The following is an 11455-nucleotide window of genomic DNA, read 5'->3' on the forward strand; positions in this document are numbered from 1 at the left end:
GATATCACATTCCTATGAAGCAGATGGTCTGGGATGACTTCATATAAGTAACTTGAAAGTCCAGCATGGAACAAGTGGGTAGAATTACCCTGACTCCAAGCTCAGAAAATGGGCAGGGGAGGCCTATCGGATAGCTCAGCAGATAACGTTGCCTGCCGCAAAGGCTGATGACCCAAGTTCCATCTCTGGAATCCACACAGTGGAAGGAAAGAACACACTCATGCAAATTGTCCTCTCACTACACACATGCCATGCCATGGCATAAATACACCCATACATGTAGACACATATGCACACACACAGACACACAGAGCAACAAACACATTCATGGGCTTTTTGTTTTTTTAATTGCACTGGGTTTGAGTTGTACACATGAATGGAATATATTTTTCTTCTTCCTATGTATATTATGTTTTCAATGGCTACCAAGGTGTTGGGATGTTGTACTGTTTACTTTTGTTGTGACCGAGTTCTTTACAAAAGCCATATAAGCAAATACTTATTTTGGCTCATGGTTTGAGGGAAGTACTGTCCCCCACAGCAGGGAAGCCTCAGCCGAGGAGTAGAAGGCAGCTGCTCACACTGCCTGTGCAGTCAGGATGCAGGTCAAGATGAACGCCAGCACTCAGCTTGCCTTCTCCCTCCTGGCTCTTAGCCCACATTCAGGCTGAGTCTTCCCACTTGACTTAACCCAGTTCAGATACTCCTTCACAAACACAACCAGAGGTGCATCACACATGCCATCCTTGTTTGGCCTTTGTATACCCACCCAGTCACCAGCAGCCAGGTAGCAGGGAGGCTCACCTAGATTGGAGCAGGCCTCAGATGGCCTGATGGTGCTTTCTCTTGATCTCTAGTCACTCCTGGCTTGCCTCTCTAATGTGAGTCCCATCTCCGGGCAGTTTTAAACAAGCCCTGTCTCTGCAGTAGGTTGAATTGATTCCACTAGGATTTAGACACCTCCTGTCACAGCCGAAGCCCCCACGGGGCTGTCAGGATGGTTCTGATGAGGATGGTAGAGGCTGAGAGCTCTCTGGAGGAAACTTGTGTGACAGGAAGGAAATGTCAGAGCGGGCGCCCTTCATCAGCTTGAGGGCTCTTGTTTACATTCCAGCCGCTGCAATCAGCATCTCCCCAGAACAGTGAGCAGTGTGTGCCCCTGCTGCTCAGTTGTTTCCCACGCCTAAGGGCACACACCTGACAAGATTTTTAAAACCGGGTGGAGTTTATATTGCTGAAATATGTAGCTGCATCCAAAGAGCCCTAGCTTGCAGTTGGTCAATATAGGCCTCCTGAAGAGTAGCCCCGAGTTTGGGAGGGCCATTGTAGATAATGACCTGACTGCCTGCATCCAAATCTCTGCAAAGGATGGAAGTAAAGCGAGAGGGGCAAAATAGAAGAAGGGTGTCGTCCTTGAACTTCACAGACTGCAGGCCTGTCTCAGTGCCTCGGGATGCAGGAACCGGGTCACAGAGGTAGTCTAGAGGGCTTCCACCGACTGCCCCACAGCTGGAGGGAGAGAAACCACGCCCACTCTGAGGACCCTGGGGTAGTGACGATGGTACAGAAGAATGCACAGTGGAGGAAAGGCCAGGAAAAGGATGCCTGCGTTGTACTGTGGAAATCTTCAAACTGATGGGCCTGTAGCCAATGAAACAGGCTGAAAGGTGGAGAATGCTATTCTTAGGGGCTTCTCTTTTCTCTCTTTAATTTTAATTTGTATGTGTGTGGATGTTTTGTCCCAATGTACCATGTACATGTCTGGTGCCCTCAGAGGCCAGAGATGGATTTGTCAGCCACCAGCAGCAAACGCTCTTAACCACTGAACCATCCCTCCCACCCCACTGTGAGTCTTAGAAGTCAGGTTGCCCTAGTGAGAAGTAACACAGAATGGAGGACTTGAGATTGGGATTCTGTCATAGAGGCGGAGGCTGGGGGCAGTGATGGCTCAGACTCATGGTGTTGGGTATTTGCTCTTTCAGTGAGACCTGCTAGTCTTGACCTGGCAGCCAGGTACCTGCTGAGTGAGAACCTGTGACCGGGAGAACCACTCTCTGAAAGTCTATCTGCATAATCCACCTTCTCTATCAATTACCCGTACATTCCCTTGCTTGTTAGGACTGGGTTATCAAATTCCTCAATGCTTACTTCACTTGGTCTTGAGTTTCTGCCTCCCTTCCACGACCCCATTACCCAATGCCACGACACAGGGCTTATCACAGAATATTTTGTGGAACATTCAGACGTAGTAGATGCCATGACGCCTTTCCAAATAGCAAAATGTTTGTCATCATTGAACAGTTTCTTCACCTAAGGTGATTAGACTGTCTGCCATTTCACGTGTTGGAAAGTAGCGCCTTTGAGAGGCCACAGGGATTAGAAGTGATCAAAACACTGAAGCCTAAAGGCATCTGCAACTATATGCCAATGCATTTCCATTTGTTTGTTTGTTCATTGAGACAGGTTCAATATGCAGACCAGGCTGGCCTGGAACTTACTGTGCAGGCTAGAGTGGCCTTGAACCCTGAGTGCTGGGGTTAAAGGTGTGCACCACCACCACCCAGGGCACCAGCAGTTTCAGAAGGTGATGAAGAGACCTGCCAATTCTCTCGACTAGTGTGACATGGAAATGTTTCATTGCATGTCTGGGGGATGGTGAAATCCTGACTCTGAGGACAAGTGGGATCTGCTTAAGTCTTTGCCCCAGGAGCATAGCTGGTTGAGATAATTCAACATCTTGACCATATGCCCCTATTTTTTTCTAGGAAAAGAGCCTAGAGTTATATTTATGTCATCCATGTTTCCTTCAGAGACATATTATTAGGATCAGGAGGCAGCTTTTCCTTCTAATTAGTTTGAACAACATTTTGCTGAGTGTGGCCTCCAAGCAGCTGTTTGTAGGCATGGCTTCCTTGTTGAGAAATCTAGCCCCGTACCTTATTTTTCTCAGTTAAAAAACTGAATTCACAAATGGCCTGCCCAGCCCTCCTTTCTATTTCTTTTTTAAATTTTTTTTTTATTTATTTTGAGACAGGGTTTCTCTATGTAGCTTTGGCTGTTCTGGAACTCACTTTGTAGAGCAGAATGGCCTCAAACTCACAGAGCTCCACCTCCTTCTGCCTCCCAAGGTCTGGAGTTTAAAGGTCTGTGGTCCAGATGGTTTGTTCCTTTCCTTTTTTTTTTTTTTTAATAAGTTTGTTTTTCAAGATTTATTTATTATTATACTTAAGTACACTGTAGCTGACTTCAGACGCACCAGAAGAGGGAGTCAGATCTCCTTACGGGTGGTTGTGAGCCACCATGTGGTTGCTGGGTTTTGAACTCAGGACATTTGGAAGGGCAGTCAGTGCTCTTACCTACTGAGCCATCTCACCAGCACCAGATGGTTTGTTTCTTAATACACAGATAGTAACTTAAAAATCTTATTGGACACTTTCAAGTGAAGATAGCTATGTCTCTGTCACCCAGCTTTGACAATTCCAACATTTGATAAGCTAGCTTCGAAAGGTATTCTGGGATCGTTCCTTGTTTAAGCCAGAGGCAGGAATATACTTATTTCCTGTCTGGTAGGCACTCACTGGGTTTCCTTGATGTGTGGGATCCATGTCAGTCTCAGTGATTCTCATTATCCATGTATTCTGTTTACCCATGCTTATTTATAGATGGGCCCTTGAGTTTCAGGGCGCGCTGTTATTTTCCGTTCTTTGTTGTCCAACACCACCTCCTGTACCCCGGAGTCTCACATAGCTTCCAGTCATTGCTGCATCTTCAATTAGTTATTATGCCTACCCACCCCCCCCACCCCCCCTTAGCATTTTTCATTCCCCACAAAGCCCTCCGGGCTCTTCCAGTTTGAAAACATTAATTCAGTTCTGACCTTAACATGGAAAGTAGCTTGGAGCTAAGCTCTGAAACGGGTGGGCTCCACATTTTCCTGCCTGGTCTGAGTAGAAGGGTCCATGAAGGGAGCCCGAGGACCCAGGGCAAGTGAGGTTCTGCCTGCCTCTTGTGTCCCTCGAGTCCCTCCTCTACTGGACACACAGGAAGCAAGAGGCGTGGACATCTGTCTCGGCGTGCTTCTCTTTGGCCTCTCCTACCTGGTCTTGACCCTAACTGGCTGCTGCTCAGAGCAACATCCCAGTCCGGGGATTTTGTTGTTGTTTTGATGGGGCTTTTGTTTGTTTGTTTGATGTTTTGCTTTAGCTGTGATGGCTAGAATTTTCCAGAAGACTGGATGCCAGATGTTACATAAAGAGCCCTTCCTCTGACTTTCTAGTAAGCTGTAGTGGCAGCTGTCCTGTGGCTTGCGTCCATCCCCAGAGTCCATGTGTGGAGAGTTCATGCCAGTCCTCAGCATAGAGATGGCAGGACCTTTAACAGGCTGTTAGGCCCCTGTCCTCAGAAGGACTCATTAGTTCTCTATAGACTCCACATACTTCCTGTGAGAGAAGGCGACAGAAGACCATCTCTGCATCTCTGGCTTCCTGTGTCCCTCAAGCATGTTCCTACTATGGCGCTGTCTACTGTGAAGCAATGCAGCTGGCGTTCCTTACCAGAGGCCAAACAGATGAGGCTGGCTAATACTGACCCTCAACTCATCAATCTTTGACCTTTTTCTTATAAAGAACAGACAGAGTCTCAGGTTTTGTGTTATAGCAACGGGAGATGGGTTAATACATTAAATTATATATAATTAATAAATTAAATATGCCACCACACAGAGAAAAGAGGTTGAGGAATGGAGTAAGACAGGAGAGGATACAAGATACAAGGCGGGAAGGAAAGAGAGAGAGAAAAGGGAGGACAGGAAGAGAGAGGAACTGGGAGGGAGGAAATGTGCTGGAGACAGACTGATTAACATCTGAGAGCCGCATCCCACATCCGGCCACAGTGAAAGCCACTGTAATCCTTCTCAGGTGTGTGAACTGAAAAGACTTGTTGGAGTACTGCCATCTGCGTGCTAAAGTGACCAAACAGTAAGGACAAGAAATAGGGCCCTCAAAGTGTGGTGAAGCTTGGAGCAAATGCGGCACAGCGGAAGCAATATGTTAATGGTTTACGGGAGGCTCAGCTGTCTGCTCCTAAGGTGAGACAAGCCACGTGACCAGTCACTGCGGTCTTCACACAGGTTAACAAAGGTAAGAACAAGACATTTAAAAAAAAACAAAACTGTCCTTGCTGAAGCAGGAAAATGCCAGAGGATAGGTTTCATTAATCTGTGTAGAGGAAGCACAGCCCATCGCTCGCTGTACATGACCCCATGGAGGGCAGACCTCAGACCTCGGCTCCCTCAGCTCCAGGTTCCCTTTCTCTATTCAGCCCACTGAGCACTGGGATCAGGAACCTATACAAAAATGCTGGCAGTCTGGCAACGTTTTCTGCTCATCACTGTGTGAGGTCTCTCTGGGTTACATCCATGCACTGGGCAGGGCTAATCTGTTAGCTTGCAAACAAGGTAAAGCCTCACGACTATGTATCCCTAACCCCCATGGTCAGAAGGGTTAGATACACAGTAATCAGATATAAATCATTAATAGCACACAGCAGGACCCACAGTTAAACAGAGCCAGGTACATCCTGTTACTTCTTTGGAATGCTCTGTGAGCTAAGGATTTTATTGTTTCTGAGAAATTCTCTTATGATGTAGCCCAGACTGGCCTCAAATTTAAATCTGCCCTGGCCTCTCTAGTGCTGGGATTATATTATGACTTTCCAGTTTAAGAATATCTTGTGGGCCTGTAGAGTGGTTAAGGGCACCGGCTGCTCTTGTAGGGGATCCTGGTTTGGCTACCAGCCCCCACATGGTGCCTTGCCATTGTTCCAGATCTAATGTCTTTTTCTGGCCTCTTCAGGCATTAAAGACTTGTGCAGCATATATATCCACGCATGCAAGCAAACATTCATGCACATAGAAAACAAAACCAAAAGAAATAAATCTTTAAGAATGTTTTTGTAAACCATTTGTGGTGGTGCAGGCCTTTAGTCCTAGCACTTGGGAGGCAGAGGCAGGTAGATCTCTGTGAGTTCGAGGCCAGCCTGGTCTGCACATCAAGAAATCGAGTCCAGGACAGCCAGGGCTGTTCCACAGAAAAACAAAAAGCAAGACAAAACAAAAGTTTTGTAGGTTTTTTTCTCTCCATTTTTTTTTAATGCAGTATTGGCTAATTCCCAGAATATTTTTGTTACTCCTGCTGTTGTTTAAGACTGAATCTTGCTTATTACCCCAGCCTGGTCTTAAACTCTTAATCCTCCTGCCACAATTTCTCAAGGGCTAGAGTCACATGAATGCACCTCTATGCTCAAACCTAAGACTAGCCTTTATCTTTAGATCACTGCTATGGGGCTGGGTATGGTGGCACACACCTTTAATCCCAGCACTAGAGAGGCAGATACAGGTGAGTGTGAAGCCAGCTTGGTCTGAAGGTTCCAACCCGGCCAGGGCTACATAATGAAACCCCGACTAAAAACAACAGCAACCACAAGAATGACTTTTATACAGGAACCTACACATTACCCTCACATTCTTTCGAAGCCTAGCGGGGGACCAGCCCGGACTGGTTTGCAATGATGGAGCCTAGCTGTCTTTCAAAAACATCTCAACTGTTCTCTCTCGGTTCTTAACTGGGGCAATAAATTCTGGTCATGAAACGTGATTCTGGGCTGCTGCTGGCTATTCTGGAAGAAACAGTTCAAGTTCAGAGGAGTCTCCTTCAAAGGCGAACTCTCATGGGCAGGATGGCTGCAGGAGATGGGGGAGGGCTGTTTTCCATGATTCTGCTTGAACTGGTGCTGGCAAAGGCGGAGTCCCCCCCCCCCCCAATTCCTTGGGGCATCTTGACCGACTTACTTTTCTAAAGTATGATGTTCTTGGCATGAACCTGCTGCCCTGTCTCATCCCAGTTGATCTCTGCATAAGACAGAAGCCAACACACAGTGCTCAGGGATCCCGCTGAGTTGCTCTAGCCAGAAGCAGGCAAGGGGCAGGCAGCATTCCTGACTCAAGACTGTTATTTCTACAGCTGAACAAAGGTTTTGCTTCTTGCTCTGTATTTTAGCAGTTTTTTAAGCAGAATTTTAGGTGAGGCTTCCTGAGTTCAAGCCCCTGCCTTAGTACTTCCTGTGGACTTTTTCTTTTCTTTTTTTTTTTTTGGTTTTTGGTTTTTCAAGACAGGGTTTCTCTGTATAGCCCTGGCTGTCCTGGAACTCACTCTGTGAGTTCCAGGCCTCAAACTCAGAAATCTGCCTGCCTCTGCCTCCCGAGTGCTGGGATTGAAGGCATATGCCACCACTGACAAGCACAAAAAAATTTTCAAAGCTATCTGGCCCTCAGTTGTCATACCTTTAAACTATGGTAATTTTTTTTTCCTATCAAAGATGGCTATTCCATCAAGGGCCACTATTCCATAAACCTCCCTATTTGTGAAAATCTTGTATGCTCCTGTTACCCAACCCTGAGATGACAGACATTTGTTGTTCTTACTCTTTATAACACCCTTGCGGTTTGCAGTTAACGAATTAGCCAGTGCATCATATTATGAGGTCTAAGTCCCAGCAATGGGATTTTCTTAATCAGATTATCTTAAGAAGAAACACCCATCCTTAATCTGGGCTGCACCTTCTGATAGCATGGAGGTTAGTTTTATTTACTTATTTTAGGTTTATTTAGGAAGTGTTTTGCCTTGGATATGCAACACGTGTGAACATAGCCACAGAATTCAGAAGAGAACAGCAGATTTCCCAGAACTGGAGTTATGGGTGGTTGTGAACTGGCTGCAGAGAACTGCACCTGGCTTCTCTGAAAGAGCAACAAATGCCCTTAACTGCTGGAGACATCTTTCCAGCACCATGACGGTTTATTTTAACAGTCATGTTAACATAGCTAGAATCACCTAGGAGGTGAGTATTAAGGAGAAATGGTCTAGATTAGGTTGGCCTGTGGCCTGTCTATGGGGGAACTATCTAGATAGCATTAATTCAAAAAGAAAGTATAGAAAGGGTCCGAGCACTAGCGAACACGCCTGCATTCATTTCTCTCTGCTCTTGGCTGTGAACTAGCTGCTTTAAGTTCCTGCTCTGACAATTCTGCTGCCCCCAATGATGGAATTTAACCTGGAATTGTGAGCCAAGTAAACCCTTTCTGCCTGAAAGCTGCCTTTGTAAGATTTTATCATAGCATTAGCAAGGAAAACAGGGTAGACACATAACTGCCAAGGCTGTGGATATGCCACCACCTTCTTCAGAGGGTGAGGCGCCTTTCCTGGTCCTGAATTCCATCTGAGCGGCCACGCCCTCCCGACAACCCCGCCCTACACCCCGCCCATCACCGTTCGGGCTCCTTCAAGCAACGCCCCCTCCAGCCAGTTAGTGGAAGCCGCCGCCACCATGGTGCAGGCCTGGTATATGGACGAGTCCACCGCCGACCCGCGGAAGCCCCACCGCGCACAGCCCGACCGCCCCGTGAGCCTGGAGCAGCTGCGCACGCTCGGAGTGCTCTATTGGAAGGTACGAGTGCAGGCCGGAGCACCACGCGCCTGCGCACGCTCACGCCGTGATGGGGTGGGCCGGGTGGGGGTGGGGATGGGGGCTAGGGCGCTGCGCAAGCTCAGCAAGGCCGCTCAGCAAGACCGCCGTATCCAGAGATTCCATAACTGCGGAGAAGGCCTTGGGCTGGTGGCGCCTGCTTTCCTCTTGGCACTCCCGCGCGCTCACAGCTAGTGTTTGCAAACGCACGGCCAGCTGCCAGTCACATGGTAGTGTCACGGGTAACGCAGTTCAAACACAGGAAAGCCGCAGAGAATCAGGGGTTAGTGGAGGGGTAACTGGATCTAGCCTGTGTGCATTGGTATGGTCAAAATGAAGTGCAAACCAACTGGCCATGGAGCCTTGCCAGAGGAACGTTTGATGAGTCCTTTGCAGAGTCATGCCCTTTAAAAACCTTGAAGGCCTGCTCACCACATGCTGTGCCCACAGCTGAAGCAGCGACCTGTGGACGCTGCAGAGGTGGGGAAGACGCTCAAATCCATGTCTGCAAGTAATAGGATATTTTTGGAATAGGAAGCGGGGAAATAGGTGATTGGAGAAGAATCTGGGGTGTGCACATATGAAATCAAGGCTCTGAATGGGACGGACGTAGTGATGCAATTTTGTCCTGGATCAGCAAGCATTGCTTCTGGGTTGTGGGGTTGGGGTCAGCAAGGCCTCTGACATTCCTGTTGAGTTAGTCTTTGCTCCCACGGCAGAAGTTGCTAGGGAAAGAGGACAGAGCAGGGTGACAGAAAGGCCCTTATGACTACAACATTGGAGTGAAAGAGCTTTTGGAATACTGCCTTCGTCCCTTCCTGCGGTCATCACGGATACCTTAGATTAGGAGTCACACTCAGGACTTTGTGTCTACACAGGATAATCTGTAAACAACAGGAACTGGCTGCCCAGTAGAGACTGGAACCCGATCAGGTGCTTTGGGTGTCTGGTGAAGGCCCACTCATAGCTGACTTCTCACAGAAGTCTTAAACAGCTCCCCAGGGCAGTAGAGCCACTCATCCCATTATGCTGCAGGGTTGCACACACACACTCTCTCTCTCTCTCTTTCTCTCTCTCTCTCTCTTCTCTCTCTCATGACTGGAGAGATGGCTCAGTGCTAAGAGCACAGGTTCCATTGCCATTAGCTCATAATTATCTGTAACTCCAGTTCCATGGGATCTCATGTTCTCTCCTGGCCTTTGTGGACACCAGACACCAGAGTGGTGCCCAGACATACAAGCACTCATACATACACATAAAATATATTGATGCCTGTGTGTTGTTGTGTTGTTCCGTGATATAAATTGTGCACTTCATTGTAAAACAAAATTAAATGTCACTAAATTCATTGCTAGTAGTTTCATGTAGGGTTTCAGATTAGTTCTGTCAGCCTTTGGAGATCCAGTCGTGACCTGTGTGTGTCCTTGGCTTTGGACCTTAAAGAATAGGTAGGGGCTGGAGAGATGGCTCAGCGGATAAGAGCACTGACTGCTCTTCCAGAGGTCCTGAGTTCAATTCCCAGCAACCACATGGTGGCTCACAACCGTCTGTAATGGGATCTGATGCCCTCTTCTGGTGTGCTTGAGACAGCTACAGTGTACTCATAAAATAAATAAATAAATCTAAAAAAAAAAAAGAATTAAAAAAAGTATATTGTGATAAATCACAAATTGTGAGTGGGACCTTGAGATGTGGGACCTTGCCATGAAAGGGTATTAGAATGAATTTTTTTCTTTTTTTGAGATGGATTTTGCTACATAGTCCAGGCTAGCTTCCTACTCATAATTCTCTCCTGCATTCTGAATCGCTGAAACTATAGTCATGAGCCACAACATTATTCAGTACATTTTAAGAGTAGTGAATGGTTCTTTTTAATTTAGAATCTAGATTTCTTTTGCAGTAGAAGGATGGGGCAGAGAGAAGCAGAAAAGTTAAATGGGGCCAGAGGATTGCCACTCTCAGTCCATCTCAATGAACTTGAGCTTAGTCTATGGGCCTGGGAAGCATGCTGACCACAGAGAGTCTAGTGAGACTTGCTGCATGGAAGATGGCAGAGTGGCCACACACACTGAGTGAGTGGTGTCTTGGCATCTGTGAGGAAGAAGGACTTCACCTGCAAATGTGGAGGACCCAGCAGGACTGCTGACAGAAGCAGGCAGGACTCTAGCAGAACTGGAATTTCTACCTGGCACTGTGAAAATGGATGATCCATCAAGAGAGGAGGTGGAGGGCTGTGCTAGGATGGGCAAAGAATAAGCAGGGCTCTGTTAGGATGATCCTGCCACAGGTCTGGAAGGACCGTGTTGCTATGCTTCTGTCACAGGGCCGGGGAGCAGACCTAGAGCCTTGTGCACCACTAGGCAAGCACTATACCAGGGAGTTATACTCCCCGCTTAGCTGCTAGGCATCCTTGTGCTAAGGTGACCTCCACTTTGCTTAAACTTACGTAGCTCGATGCTGACAAGTATGAGAACGATCCAGAACTGGAAAAGATCCGGAAAATGAGAAACTACTCCTGGATGGACATCATCACCATATGCAAAGATACACTTCCCAATTACGAGGAGAAGGTGAGCAGGCCCCGCTGGGAGGGAATCTTCTTGCCTGCTAACACAAGACTTTCTTTTCCGTGTGGTTTGGGGCAGAGTGATGCTTTGTAATTGTCTTACTTACATGAGGCGTACTGCTGAATGACACTCAATCTTTCTAGTTCTTTCTGAACTCTTGTCTGGCTGTTCAACTCAGCTGTTCTGGCTCAAAAATTCTTTTTAAACTGACTAATTCAAACTGGCTTCTCTTAGCTTCAGACTGAAAAAAAATCTCTGCGTGGTCTCAAACTAACTCTGGCAATCTGTTCTAATCTTCTGCAACCTATCTCTGTAAAACTGCCTCCCCCAGAATCACCATGCACTTCTCTCTCTCTCTCTCTCTCTCT

The 11455-nt window shown here is 47.2% G+C and overlaps 1 protein-coding gene across 1 annotated transcript in view; it reads left to right on the plus strand.

Annotated features, from left to right (window-relative positions):
• The first annotated feature begins 8326 nt into the window (after positions 1–8326).
• Adi1 (acireductone dioxygenase 1) overlaps positions 8327–11455 on the plus strand; it is a 7060-nt gene continuing 3931 nt past the window's right edge. Inside the window, exons 1-2 of the mRNA XM_021179048.2 lie at positions 8327–8502; positions 10971–11090. Coding sequence (XP_021034707.1) covers positions 8383–8502; positions 10971–11090 — 240 coding nt within the window. The 5' untranslated portion in view covers positions 8327–8382. The remainder of the gene's footprint in view (positions 8503–10970; positions 11091–11455) is intronic.

Source organism: Mus caroli, chromosome 12 (assembly GCF_900094665.2).
Source record: "Mus caroli chromosome 12, CAROLI_EIJ_v1.1, whole genome shotgun sequence".
NCBI classification, from domain to species: domain Eukaryota; kingdom Metazoa; phylum Chordata; class Mammalia; order Rodentia; family Muridae; genus Mus; species Mus caroli.